At 30.9% G+C, this 15,602-nt stretch overlaps 1 protein-coding gene across 3 annotated transcripts in view; it reads right to left on the bottom strand.

The window, feature by feature from the left end:
* Positions 1-5,861: 5,861 nt before the first annotated feature.
* The window catches only part of LOC111620706, a 32,087-nt gene continuing 22,346 nt past the window's right edge, over positions 5,862-15,602 (bottom strand). Inside the window, exons 1-3 of one of the 3 annotated variants that reach the window (XM_023362692.1) lie at positions 8,014-8,257; positions 7,497-7,557; positions 5,862-6,944 (exon numbers count right to left, since the gene is read on the bottom strand). In XM_023362692.1, coding sequence (XP_023218460.1) covers positions 5,998-6,944; positions 7,497-7,557; positions 8,014-8,043 — 1,038 coding nt within the window. In that variant the 5' untranslated portion in view covers positions 8,044-8,257 and the 3' untranslated portion in view covers positions 5,862-5,997. Of the gene's footprint in view, positions 6,945-7,496; positions 7,558-7,931; positions 8,258-15,602 lie in introns of those variants that run through there. The other 2 variants (XM_023362693.1, XM_023362695.1) reach the window with 2 other exon arrangements.

The raw sequence follows: 15,602 nt of genomic DNA, 5'->3' as shown, positions 1-15,602 counted from the left end.
AACTTTCGTTATCATGGAATTATAACAAAACCTGCCAATTCAATATAAATGGAAAAAAAATATTATATGGAATTGAACGAAAATGAAAATTTGCTTGATAATTCAACTACGCTTGTTGGAGAACAATAAAAACACTACACTCAACAAGCCACCAATAAAACTCAACCGCCTAACCTATAACCAAAGTCTCCTTTTAATTTGTTTTTTAAAAAAAGCGCTTGACAAACTTGCCCCGCATGCCGAAGTTGCCCCGGTCTCCCCTAAACGTTGCGAATCACCAGATTAGAGACCGATAATAGCCTGTGATTTACTGCCCTATGCTAAAATTATATAATCGAAAGTTTTATTTTTATTGTTTATATATAATTTATAGAAAGCGAAAAAACTTTACAATTTAATTACAACTTAATTAACAAAATTAAATGAAACATTTAATATAACCATTTAAAAATAAAGTTATTGCAAGGTTATTTTTACTCGACTTAAAAAGTCAAGTAAAACAAAATCACTTTTACTCCTCATAAATTTAAAGTTGCAAATTATGCAATCCTAAATGTATTTGTTTGAATCTACAAAATTGTTTTTGACTAATTAAATAGTGCTTTTTGACTTTGTCATTGGAACTTTTACATTACTTCTGCTCATTAAAACGTTACATGAGTGACCTTGAAAATGATGTTCAAGGTTAAGAAAAAAGATTCCATCCCATTCTTCGTACGTAACTTCCTATGTAATTACATTAACAAAATCAATATATCTTCAATACAGTACTTTAGAAATGAAAGAGTGAATGGTCAGCCCCGTGGAAAGACAGCACGGAGCCCCGGTAAAACCTCAGGGCCCCTCGGCCCTACCTATAATCCTAATCGCATTTTCCATCTNAACGGTCCATTTAGAAACGTTGTTCTCTCACCGTTGAGTCAACTGTTGAATATAGAAACGTACGGATAGTGAGAGCAGCCGCCATGAAATACAAGTGGCAGGTATCTATGACCTCCCATTGTTAGTAATAGGAATCATTTTTGAATAATTTTTAATGAATAATTACGTGTTAAACAGTATTTCACAGGTTCTGTCATTTTTGTTTTAGTCTACTGAAAAAAGATCAAAGTGAAAAAAGTCATCCCAAAAAATTCCCCAAATTTTCCCAATCTCCAATCTAGAAACGCTGGACAACATTGCAAAAAACTGCCTTTGGTTTCCAACGTTACTTCCTATCTTCTGCCCGATCTTGCCACGTAACGTCATGAAATAGCTAGGGGAGTATATAGGCCTACTTTTCGTTTCAGATGGATAGATCTGTAAGATCGATCAGTCTTTCTTGCGTGATATAGATCGCTTCTGTCACGTGTTTTAGTTGTTAGAAAGTATACAAGTAGGATCAAATCGTACTTACACTGCGAATAAATTTGCTCACAAAATAGCAAAATGGGAGGAGAGCGCCATGCATTCTTGCCGTACAATCTCATAAAATTGTCTCTATACTTATTTTTTTATCTCAGTCTATCGGATATTTTAATAATGATGATTACTTACCATTTATCAGTTTTAAATAAGGTACATTTCGTCGTCGAGAGTTAAATATATTTCTTTGCCGTCAACTCTAATCTTGGCTTTAACCGTGGTGATCGCCATATTTAATCTTTTTTATCCGATCCAAACGACCCTACCTCCGTTCAGATTAGTTTGATCACGATCCAGTTGATCCTAAATAGCGTTTATTTACGCGGACAGAGATTGATCAGATCGCTATAGTTCGTTTGTATACACGATTTGAACGATCAGAATAATCTTAGACCAGTTTGATTAATTCTGATATCAATCTATCTATCAAGTTCGAAAGGGTTTTTTCATCTCTATTTGTCGAATCCCAGGCTATTTTTAACATCTTAAACTCGTCAGGAAAAATAGTTAATATCTCAGTTATGATCATTTTTTCGTCGATTTCCTATTTCAACTGACAGATATTTGTCAATAAATCGCTGCTTCTCAAAGGCAAAATTATAAAAGCCTTGTAAGAGATTATGTCTCTGTTGATGAGTATATTTCTCAAATATATTGCATAGCGAATCAAACAAGCGAATAAAATTGTAAGGTTTCAAAGGTACGAGAAGGCAAAGCTTATCTATCGTTGATATTACGTATTTTTGCACTTTAGCATTTTTCTTTATCATTCTTAAAGGTCATTGTCGCAGGTCCAATGANTCGCATTTTCCATCTATCTCGTTCCAACGTCCCAACCGGATCCCATCCATCAATCCTTTTGAAGGAGATTTTTCCATATTCCCTCCTCCATACACTATAGTGATATGTGTCTTTGCAAAGAAACAAATAAATTTATTTTTTATACGTTAATGACAGTTTAAAGATTCAACCAAAGGGAGAAAGGAGTCAACTTTTCATCAAGATAAAATTTAGGAGCGAACTCAAATGTAGGTTGGAAAGATCGATAGTAATTCGGGGCGAAAGGGACTTATCTATCGTTGATATTACGTATTTTTGCACTTTAGCATTTTTCTTTATCATTCTTAAAGGTCATTGTCGCAGGTCCAATGATCTTTAAGAATGATAAAGAAAAATGAACCTTCCATTCAGAAATAAGATTATCTGAAATCCATGAACCTTCCTTCAGAAATAAGATTATCTGAAATTTCCATATTGTAAAAATCTCCATATCTCTTAGTTTTTGAATACTTGCTAGATCGTCTTTGGTAGCCATTTTGTTCTGTATCCATACCTTCTAATAATTGTATCAGAGATCGTAATTCTAAATTTTCATTAAATTAACAATTACAATTTTCAATTTCTACTTACGGACATCCTTTTATGTTAATGTTTTGGTTTTTACTGTCGTATCCTGGCCATGATCTGTTAAGGTTTGAAAGCTTTACAAGACAGCAGTTTATCTTTTAAGTTTTTTATCTAACCGTCTATATTACGTAACAACCTCACGTACATGTTGCCAAAAGGCTTAAACACAAAAGTTTATAATTATATTCTCTTTCTTTTAACAGGGAGAAGGAAGTATTCATAAGAATGCCGATTGTTGCAAAATTTGAAGCATCAGAATACCTCCGTTACAAAAGTTGCAAGCGTCTATGCGTACGTCGGAGTACTAACTCTTTGGAGCTTCTATAGGGGAGATCGGGGCAAGATCGGCATGTTAAGCTTTACTTAAATTTTGTGTAATAAATACTGCTGTAAACTGAAAAAAAAGCTTTGCATATTGTCTATTGGAATGTTACCTTACTATAGAACTGGTTAAAATCAGTTTGGAAATAAAAATAATTAAAATAATTACAACTTTACAAGAAGAGAGAAATTGACGAAGTTGCCCCGGGTATAGGGGCAAGATCGGCAACTTCTCTCTTTTTGTAAAGTTGTAATTATTTTAATTATTTTTATTAAAGTTGCCCCTGGTATAGGGGCAACAGTAATGGGGCAAGATAGGCACGTATATAAAATTATGTTATTAACAATGTATAAGTTGGAATTCACTATTAAAACAAAGAAATACAAATCCAACACCCATTTAATATTATTACAACGAAATGCAAGTTCAAAGACATATATACATGAATAACAAATGCAAACATGTTTTCATTTATCATCTGTTTGATTTTTATCCTTTGCTTCTAATGTGGCTTTATGTTGCCGATCTTACCCCGCTAGTCATGATTTCGAAACATTAAGTACAACCCTGAGAACAGAATGCCAAGCCACGATCTGGCCACGTGAATAAGTTGAAGTTACATCCTTCTAACAGGAAAAGTAACTTTCGTTATCATGGAATTATAACAAAACCTGCCAATTCAATATAAATGGAAAAAAAATATTATATGGAATTGAACGAAAATGAAAATTTGCTTGATAATTCAACTACGCTTGTTGGAGAACAATAAAAACACTACACTCAACAAGCCACCAATAAAACTCAACCGCCTAACCTATAACCAAAGTCTCCTTTTAATTTGTTTTTTAAAAAAAGCGCTTGACAAACTTGCCCCGCATGCCGAAGTTGCCCCGGTCTCCCCTAAACGTTGCGAATCACCAGATTAGAGACCGATAATAGCCTGTGATTTACTGCCCTATGCTAAAATTATATAATCGAAAGTTTTATTTTTATTGTTTATATATAATTTATAGAAAGCGAAAAAACTTTACAATTTAATTACAACTTAATTAACAAAATTAAATGAAACATTTAATATAACCATTTAAAAATAAAGTTATTGCAAGGTTATTTTTACTCGACTTAAAAAGTCAAGTAAAACAAAATCACTTTTACTCCTCATAAATTTAAAGTTGCAAATTATGCAATCCTAAATGTATTTGTTTGAATCTACAAAATTGTTTTTGACTAATTAAATAGTGCTTTTTGACTTTGTCATTGGAACTTTTACATTACTTCTGCTCATTAAAACGTTACATGAGTGACCTTGAAAATGATGTTCAAGGTTAACAAAAAAGATTCCATCCCATTCTTCGTACGTAACTTCCTATGTAATTACATTAACAAAATCAATATATCTTCAATACAGTACTTTAGAAATGAAAGAGTGAATGGTCAGCCCCGTGGAAAGACAGCACGGAGCCCCGGTAAAACCTCAGGGCCCCTCGGCCCTACCTATAATCCTAATCGCATTTTCCATCTATCTCGTTCCAACGTCCCAACCGGATCCCATCCATCAATCCTTTTGAAGGAGATTTTTCCATATTCCCTCCTCCATACACTATAGTGATATGTGTCTTTGCAAAGAAACAAATAAATTTATTTTTTATACGTTAATGACAGTTTAAAGATTCAACCAAAGGGAGAAAGGAGTCAACTTTTCATCAAGATAAAATTTAGGAGCGAACTCAAATGTAGGTTGGAAAGATCGATAGTAATTCGGGGCGAAAGGGAAGGATTTTGTTTTTTGTTTTTTTTTAAATCAATGAGAAGAGACATCACGCTCACATCCACGAAAGAGTTAAAGAGAGTTGGGTTTATTGGCTCTCGTCAAAAAATCGACTGATGTCTTTCTGAAATGATTATTTTTGATTATTCGCATAGCCAGAAATAAACTCAATATTTATATCTTTCAACACATTACAGAAGTCACCATACATTATCACTCTCTTCAAAAAATTGTGTCAATGCAATTGGTATAGAGATTCCATTTGCATAAGCTCATACAGGAAATTTGTGTTGCTAAAATGTTAATACAGAAATTAATGATATTTTAAAAATAATCATGAGTAGTTTTAAAATTGTAAGGTCTTGTGTAAGACGTCGTTACTTTATAACTTTTCATAATTCTATTGCATTCATTATCTTTCATTCGATAATAACTTTTGGAATTGTTTTCTCCCTACACAATTTTCGTACTATGAATACTTTTATAAAATTAAAAATTTTGAATTCTACAAATAGTCTATCATTCCTCCAGAAAGTATATATTTTCTGAAGAAAGGATAGAATAAATGAAATTTAAATAAGTGTAATTCTATAATTATATATATATAAAGTACTTTGAAGATTCGTGAGTACTCTTGATTTATTTATTCATTCATTTCCATGAACTCTTTTTCTCGTCATAATATTTGAAATTATCTGAAGCTCAAGTTCGTTTTCAATATTTTCGTTGTATTACATTTAATTTCTTTCAATTTTCTGTGTATAAAATTATTTCAAACAAGTACTTCAATTCGACCTTGATGTACGCTACAATGAAAGTAAACAAGTAAATTATGGATATAATTTAAAATTACGACATATTTTAGGTAACAATATTTATTTGTATATTTAAATTCTACAGACGTACGTTATCTTCAACTACATTTTATTCTTAAGTAAATAAATACATTTAAAACACGTGTAACACCCCATAAACAAAAAAAAAAAAAGACGCCTATTGACATATACACCATTTGCGTGCGGCTCTAATAATCTAGTAAAATATATAAATATTTTTAAAGATAAATAAATACTTTCAATGCCGGATTTAATACTTATCAACTAGGTTTTCTCTCGTGAAAATATACAGGAGAAATGTAGGCATAAGGAATGGGATGCTGTGGAACATGTACTCGTAGATACCTAATGGGAATCGATAAAGAGTTAAAAACTTGAGGAGTATCGAATTTAGAAAGCGCATCGTTGATATATTTATCCATATAATAATCTAAAATTTCCACCACGTTAGTGGAAAACATCCAAAAAAACAGGGGACCGAATTGACTCGCGACGGTGGTGGATACAATTTTTCTACTTTCCCTGTCGTTACCGTGAAATTTAACAGTAGATGTAGTGAAATCGACGAAAGGTTGATCGGCCATGATGACTTTCAACTTGTTATCTTCCCTGGTCAGATATATCATGGTACGAGCGTGCACTTCGTGGAACTGTATGGTAGCATTACCTCTACCGTGAATAGTAAAGATGTCGAAGAGGGTTCCGTTTGTTTCTATATCGCACTTAGCTTGTAATCGAGGAAAATACAAAGCCAAACGAATTCTAGATTCCCTAATTTCGCTGGTCAAATCGCGAATTACGAACGAAGATAAAGGAGAGATCCAAATGTTTCGTAAATGAACGTCGAAAGATTCGCCACTTACCGTAGGTTTTACTATCTGATCTTCCAGTTTTAATGGATCTAATATTGGTATTTTGAGTCTAGAATCTCCTTTGGTTAAAATTTGCGAGAGCCGATTTAATTCTTCTTTCAGATAACTACTCAATTCAAAATCCAGTTTGGTAAGTTGTTCTTCAGTTTCTTTTATTTCCGGATCTACTGTTGATTCGGAAGTCGTGTCTTCGTTTCTCGTAGTAACAAAATCATTCGCAGTTTCTGTCGTGGATTGGTTATCGGATAGACTCGAAATTCTTAAGAAATCTGTTGGAAAAACTGTAGATTCGTGCGAATCGGTTTGAAAAGATTCAGAAGTGACCGAAGACTCAACTGAAAAGAAGAATAAAAATGGATGAATTAATTGAATAAATCATTAAGAAAAAGGTTTTTTCAATATTCTATTTGAAACTTTGTAAAGTATTTCAAATGTTTATAGGAATTTTTAGCTTAAATCCCAGTTACTCCATTTTTACATTAGCATCAGAGGCAAAACACTTCTATTAAACATTTTCAATTTTTTAATGTTTATTGTCAGATTTATCCCTATAAAAGTACGTGAAATATTATTATTTATTTAAGTTAAATACATCGAAAATAGTACATATTTCAAGAATACAATGCGGTTCAAACTGACGAAAAGTAAATGACAATTACAATGCTATAGAAAATTTAAAAGTTAAAGAACAATTATCAGGAAATAATTAGTGTATTTTAGAAAACAGTCGTGTAATTTTTTAAATGAAAATTCGTGTGGCACGATGTACAATAGGACAAAATGTCACTAGAAGTCAACAGAAACGAAGTGAAACCGTACATCGAATCAAATTTACATGCTGAATGTGAACGTTTTCGAAAGAAGGCAATTAATAGAGTGTAACTTACCATTTTGCATGATTAAACACGGTAAAATAGCAAAAACCATCGACGATAACGTCTTCATTTTCTATTTGAAAAGATTCAATTATTTATAAAATAACAAAATTAATTCCAATAAAAATAATTTAATTTAACATTAAATTATTACCAAAATTTTGAAATATATCATTTTTGAATTTATAAATTTTCCAATATAAAATATGCTCATATAAAATACAAAACGCGCATAAAATTAGCTATTAAATATAACTACTTATTTCAAAAACACTTTGTTTACAATGTTTTTTTTTTTTTAAATAAAAATATACAATACAGAATAGGTTATATACTATATTAGTGTATTACAATACATCCACAGTACTATAATTAGTATAGTATTATATGTATATCTATATTTCTTATCTATAATAACACATGTGTAAGAAAAATTATCATGCTTACATTCATTCAAATTGCTAATTATCATTGAAGAAAGTCGATTAGTTGTAGATAAACAATTAGTGAAACGAACGAGTAGACTTACCGAGCAGAAAGATAACCTCTTCATCCGCATTCACCTTTGTTTATCACTGAGCGAAGCGGGTGTAGAACGAGAATTACCGGTTGCCTCGATTTCAAAAGTTTACCACCTGACCACGAACTGTCACTGCTCCATATCTCATGTCGAGCAAATAACCATGCTTACTTTGAGAGTCGACGACTACCTGCATCCGTAGCCAGTCAATGAACTCATCAAACGCCACGTTAAGGGTCACGGTCATTTTAGTTCGCTTTTCTGACGCTAACCGGATATACCTTTCTTTATTTTTAAACAAGTGACTGGTAGACACCGTTAAAATAACGTTGTGACATTCTTAAAAATACATTTTAAAAATAAAATGTTGCGTATTCATCCGAATATTTGCATCTAATTTTAAAAAATCTGATTATTTACTCAATTTATTAATTTTATCATTAAAAAAAACAGACATTTTTACATTAAATTAAGGTCACTTTCTAAACAATTTCCCAGTACTTTTGCTAAAAATGCGAAAAGAGTTAATTATGTATTAAAAATTCCAAAAAAATATATATCGATATAAGTGGATTTTTTTAAATATATTTTTGGATGTACATTAATAATGTAAAGTAATTATTTGCATCTTTAAAAAGTAACTCAATTCTCTGAAGTAAGTTTAGTGTCTTGCCTTTTTTTTTCATCTCCTAATAAACTTGTCGTTCAAGGCCGGATTTAATGTTAACGTTGACTATGTATTCTCGTCTTCGTACAATGTTTAGATTCTACGCATCTTTAAACAATGATAATAATTTCGAAATCATCAAAAAATATAAAAATTTAAATTTTTATAAAACGTAATAAGCTGAATAAACAGTTACATCGTTGACAACCGCTTGACAGAAACGAAGGACAAGCGAAGGGTAACATAACGGCCTTTTGTTATATTTTACGAAAATTTAATTATGGAATTTACGGGGCTAGTCATTTTACAATTTTTTTTATTTTTCTTTTGGTAGATTTTATAAAAATTTTATTTAAATAAAACAAACTTTTATACAAAGAAAAATTAAGTCTAAAAATTGAACCATAAACTTAATTTTGGAGTTTTCTGTATTAATTTTGGGAAAATTTAAACTGTTAGTAAATTTTATTTTACTTTTTTGTTTTGAATGTTATTCTTTTACTTGAAAATTTTAGTAAAATTGCAGAATATAGGCTAGGAGGAAGAAAAACAAAGAAGCAAAGAAAAGTAAATGTAATAAGAAGATAAAGAAATGTAATAAATTCTGATAAAGATCAGATGATTAAAAATTTACTATTAGAAGATATAAGAGAAAGATATTCCTGTGTCTGTTTTATAACCCAATAAAACGTGTTTTATTAATATTACTACACATTTTCTTTATATATTAATTTCAATTTTACATTTCAAGTTTTCCATATCTTCAACTTCTTTTTCTTCTATTCCTCTTCGTCCTCCTGTTAAGTGATCAACGCCTACAACAAACTAACAAAATTATAATTGCAATTGATGATTTTGAATATGCATATGTAGATTGTTTATTAATTTAATAACAGTGATTTACTATTTTTATAAGAAAACTTTATGTAAACTGATTACAACGGTTAGTCATGTGTAGGAAAAGACAATTGACAATTGACTCTCAACTCTTTGTTGGTGAATACAACCTTAATTGTAAAGCCTTATTCTATTCGTGGCATTAGATTTGTGATAGATAATACTCCGTTATATGATATTGTATGAAATTACATTATCATTTTTTAAAACTTTATATTTTTAACTATTATAAAATGGAAAAAGCTTAATTTTCAGGGTAGGGATGAATTTTATAAAAATTGTAAATGCTAATAACGAGTAAAATCGTCATTAAGTCCGACCCTACTGGAGATACATACGACCTCCATTATCTTCCCAACCTCTCGACCTTGCCAAAATTTTATAGCATCAATCCCCCTAATAAACGAACCTACCTGCAAAATTTTAGAAATTTTCGACAAAAAGCACAAGAGTTATTAAGCATCAAACAGGGTGAACAAAATCGTTCTCTCCCACACATACTAACATCCATACATACATACAGAAATAAAACCCGAAGTTTTTTGTATTTCTCGACGTTTCAAGGTGTCCTAAGTCCAAAAATGTAAAAATCTCGTCGGGGGTAATTTTTGACCGATCGCCATACTTTCCCTCTGTTATATATAACAGCCGGGGAAAATAAAAATGGTATTCTTATTTAAATGGTAAGTCAGATTTCACACCAAACATTGTCTGATTTACAAAGTTAAAGGAGAAGAAGAAAGAAGTTGTCACATAAGATCTGTTCGATTGGTTGGGATTGTGCACATTTTTATGTAAATTTAAAAACATTCTTTAGACTTTTTTTATTGTAAAAACTGGAGTAATAACGTCAAATTGGTGTAAAAATGTGCAATATCCTAACCAATCAAACAGACCCTTAGTTTTTATCCTTTGTAATAATGAAATGACAATTCGTTTCAGATGGAATTTAATGGTTTAGTATTTCTTGTATAACTTATGTAAATACGAGAGCAGTTATGCAAACTGATTATTTACCTGTTGGAAAAAGGCTCTTTTTATATTAATAGTAATTATAAACTTCTAATAGATTACTTCTATAAGATATAACCAATTCATCTCAAAAAGCAAATTTAATACAACGTTTAAGTTTTGAGTGTGGCAAAGGTAAATTTTTGTTTATATTATTTTTTATAAACATGCTACAGACTAGAGTGATAAAGCAACAAAGTTGTGTAAAAACATAAACTCTTCAACTCTGAGTATCTTGATAATTCAGCCATGAAAGTAGCAACAATAAGGATCCTTTTAGATTCTTGTTGAACTTTTTCCATCCTGTGGGCAGAGAGCCTTTTCCATACTCATTATGCGTTTGGCCAGGCTCACAAAGAGGGTGGCCGGATAGTAAAACATTGTGGTCCGATACATTCGGAGAGCCACAATGGAGAGCCAGTCCAAAATCTAAAGTTTCCTCCTGGAATTAGATCCCGGGTCTCCCAGATCGACCGCCGGTCCCTTGCTTAAACAAGTTTGAAATACGTTTTTAAATGTTCCATCCGTCCTGAGAGCATAAAGAGTATTTTTTTAATGCTCATTGTGGATTCGGCAAACCCACAGTCGGATCAAACCACCATAAAAGTTTCAGACGATGCAATATAGATTCGCACTCGGATCATCCGAAACCGAATGCCTTTATCATTTATTTAATGTCGTTCGGAATATCTTAGGAGAAAAGACACGCATTATTAATTAATTAATATATAGAGTAGAAATATATTGAAGCTTTACAATTGAGTTTTAAGGAGAAGATTGTTTTACATTTCTTGTTATTCTTATCTCTATGAGAAGTTTCGAAATACATGTTCATTATTTCGCTCCCGGAAAAGATCTGTCAGAAGCATCAAAAAATTCCTGTTTGTGCAAACGAGATTTTCACTGTTACAAAAGAAAAATATCTTATCCGGAAATATATTTTTAAACTAGATCCTGTTATGAAGATTGATATACGATTTCGAACAATTGTTCCAATTATGAAATAATGTTTTTGATTTTGAAGATTGTGTTGCTAACATAGATTATTGAGCAAAGAATGATGTTTATATTTTATATCATCCGTGCAATAGAGAAAATTGACCATATACAATTTTTGTCGCTTTATATAATAACATTTAAATTATATATTTTCAAGTATTATAATCATACTACTAAAGACGGCCAGAGGCCGAGTGGCTAAGGTGTCGACTACCGTTCTGAAGGAACCGGAAACAAATCCGAATGAATCGGAAAAATTTCAGAAATTATTTTTCGGGGGTTCATACGTCTTGGAGATAGATGTTGATCTGTTCTTCACCACCCGGCTGTCCCATTGTGAGCCTGGTCGAACTCATAATGGGCTGGCTAAAAGAGGTCTTCTTAGTGCCCTCGGGGCTGAAAGAGTTAAAAAAAAGCCCGACAGGCTCATTGTGGGCCTGGCTGATGGCGTGATTAAAAGCCCCCTCTTGCTGTTTACGGGAAGAAGTGAAAAAAAGGAAAACATTTAGTCCTTTCTCTTTAAAATGAATTAAATTCTGATAGTTTGAACTAACTTGTAAGTATAACAATTTAAAAAGAATATAAGAATATTAAATTTCAATCAAATTATTCAATTATCTATTTACTGAAATTACAACAGAAATTTAGAATCCAAAAGAAAGAAATGTTTTATATAATTAGACTAAGTAACAAACTCATTTTAAAAAGTTTATATTTCATTTTTTTCGGATTATGTAGACGTTTGGCAATTATTTTGCTAATATGTTTGTAACTATTTACTAGATATAATTATTCTTAGTTCTGAATTACAATAAAACTTCGATTTAACAAACGTCTGAGGTGTCTGTTAAAGCCGAAAGTCCGTTATAAAATGAAGTAAATTTTCCCAAAGTCCGTGTTAAAAAATTGACAAATTAGTTAGTTTATTTGTTTTTACTTATTTGGATAACTTATTGTTTGTGTAATTAAAATTAAATATGTACGAGAGCAATATGTACATAAGCAATACACATACGAAAAGTCGTATGTGTATTGCTTATGTACTCGCTGTAGTTCTGAACTAAAACAAATTTATGTAATAAACAAGTGTACACTACGATCTAAATCGCAATAAATAAATATTTTTGGAAAATACAGCATATTTTAATTGTATTTAACTAAATAAATAAATAATGTTCTTAAGAGCGGTGACTCTTGGATTCAAAAAACGATAATTTAATTACATAGTCTATTAAAAAAAAACATTTTAAAATTAACAGGGTGTTAATTTTCACATATGACATACGAACCGGAAATTTTGTCCGTTAAATCCGAAGTTCTCTAAATTGAAATCCGTTAAATCGATGTTTTACTGTATTTCATTTGTTTTTAAAGACAATTTTAATATGAAGGATGTTTTTAATTATATTTATATGAAATTTATTATTAATTAATATTAATTTTGCATTAGAAACATAAGCATTATATATATTAAATCCTACATATGTAAAGAAACACTTCATGAATTCCATATTCAGAAACAATTCGTATTATTATATCTCTGCAAAAAGAGATGGAGCCACTAAACAATTGTGAAATATGTTTATTAACAGTTTGGAAATAGAAATTATATCAATATTTCAAAATTTTTAATTAAATTTTTATAATTTTTATATCATTTTTTCTTAAATATTTTTGAATGACTTCTTTAAAATCTCCTCGTTTTCATCGAAAGAATTTCTCTTAATTTACATTGATGTAAATTGCTTAATTAGCATTATTGTACATCTAAAACAGATATTTATGTCATTCCCATACCTAGAAGGTTTTAATAGATCAGTGGTAATAAAGAAATTATTAAAAAAAATCTAAAGTATTTATATGAGTATGGTTTAATAAATTGATATTTAAATCATCGATTATGTAACAGTTTTTACATGTGAAACTCTGCAGACAAACTGTAATATATGAGACAGTCTTAGGTACTGTACATATTACAAAAGAGTTCATATTATTACATGAAACTCTTTATTATTATAGAAGTAAATGAAACGAGATAGCAGGTCTTTTACACAGCAAATTAAGAACTTATTTCTTATTTTCATTGTAAGGATATCAAAATTGCGGCCGATAAAAGAAAATTCATGAAGTGATAACAGATGTGTTTTATAAACAATAATACACCTTGTTGCCTAATTTATAGATTACAACCACTTAATTGAATAACAAAGAACTAGAAATTCAACATGTGGAGCAACCACCCTCACTCAATAATCACGAGCTATTTATTTCCCGCATCGTTGGAACGAATAATGTTAATATCTGGACTATGCTTCATGAACAGTTACTATGCCCTTTTATCGTCAAAATATACACACCTTAAACCCTGCAAATTATCCAGCACGAAGAATATTAACTGCGGTATTTAGAATAGTGAATTAACTACACGCATAGTTTTAACAAATGTTTAACAGTAATGTCAGACTTCTTCCTGTATTATTTTTGTATTACTTGGACCCTCCGCAATCCATTTCATTTTGTCGATGTAATTTTTTAACATCCTGTATACTCCGAAAGCTGATTGTCAATTAAACTAACAATATTTTTTTCTATTATTTTTATATTATAAATGTTTATTATATTTCATAGGTAAAGAACCAAAGATGATTGGTGTAGAATATGACAGTGCTGTGATTTACCAATAAAGAGTTATGAACCTAAAATAAAACCATATGTCATTTTGTACGTATTTCCTAGGGTTTCTTTCCCGGGATTCTCGCCGTTTATTCCCTACGAGAAAAATCCCGGGAAATTTTATTTTCCCGGGAAATCTCGCATTTCACTAATAATTTATCATATCAGGTTTTCTTTCTATTATTTATTATACGAAAAGTTGCATCCTGAAGACTCGCCTAAAAGAGAAATTTTGAGGTTTCTTGCTGCATATTATTACCTATGCTTTACAAGTCTCTACTTGTTAGTTCATGTAATATCTATGTATTGTGTTTGCGCATCATTGAACATCGGAGACTTGCTGAAAGTAAATATCACTCATCGCACTTTATTTTTTATTTCATCTTTACAAATAAATTAGTATTTTTTTCGTAATCATTAAAACTCCCAATGAAACGCTTTATTTTACTTTCATCTTATAATGTAGGAGAACATAAATTAACTGAGCCTAACCTGTCCGTATGGATGAGATTGGCCCTACACTTTTAGTTACTTACTAGAAAATAAATTAAATTATTCGAATTTATGATATTCCTGTATGATCTTTTTTATTCATATAAAATTCTATTTTACTATCTCATCCCGGAATTTCCCGGGATCCCGGGAAAAGAAATTATTTGTCCCGTAATCCCGCTGGAGGCAAATTTCCCGGGAAATGAGAAACCCTAGTATTTCCCCTACTTATTTTTCTACTACATATGCTTAATCTCTAATCCAGTATTTAATGTAACGACAAGTTGCCAACTCTCTATCTTTGTCAGCTTAAGCAAGTAAACCTCCGCTTTTTTTAGAAACATAACGTTAACCTTTAATGCATCATCTTCGCAAATATGGATTTACGATTAATACTAAGAATCCCAAATTTGCTTATATGACGGTTCCTTTAGAAATCGTCCGCTCTCTAACATTAATTAACATTTGAGTTCACCGTTACAGTAACCATACGAGAATTTCAATGCGAGCTTTAAATTTCTTATTAAATTATGAAAAATAAATTTTTTATAAAAATTTCTAAAATAAAATTTTGTATCAAAATATGACGAATATTATTATTATGTGTTGGGTTTAGTGGGTAATACTCGGTACACACCGGTGGCTGTGTACTATGCCGGACCAGAGTCAAGGCATAGCAACCAAAACAAAACTAAAATTAAATGTGTGTGTCAGTGTCTGTATTAAGGAATTTCCTAACAATATGGCATGTATTCAATATAGTGGCCTTCTGTAGTGTGATGTATGTATTTCTACTCAATTGTAATGTTCCCAGGCTTTTGTGTAGCGTGTGTGGTATCACACCTGTACAGGAGAGAAC

The sequence above is a fragment of the Centruroides sculpturatus genome, unplaced genomic scaffold (genome assembly GCF_000671375.1).
Source record: "Centruroides sculpturatus isolate CEXI.00-Female unplaced genomic scaffold, Cexi_2.0 scaffold243, whole genome shotgun sequence".
NCBI classification, from domain to species: Eukaryota; Metazoa; Arthropoda; class Arachnida; order Scorpiones; family Buthidae; genus Centruroides; species Centruroides sculpturatus.
This window is presented reverse-complemented; position numbering and strand designations above follow the sequence as displayed.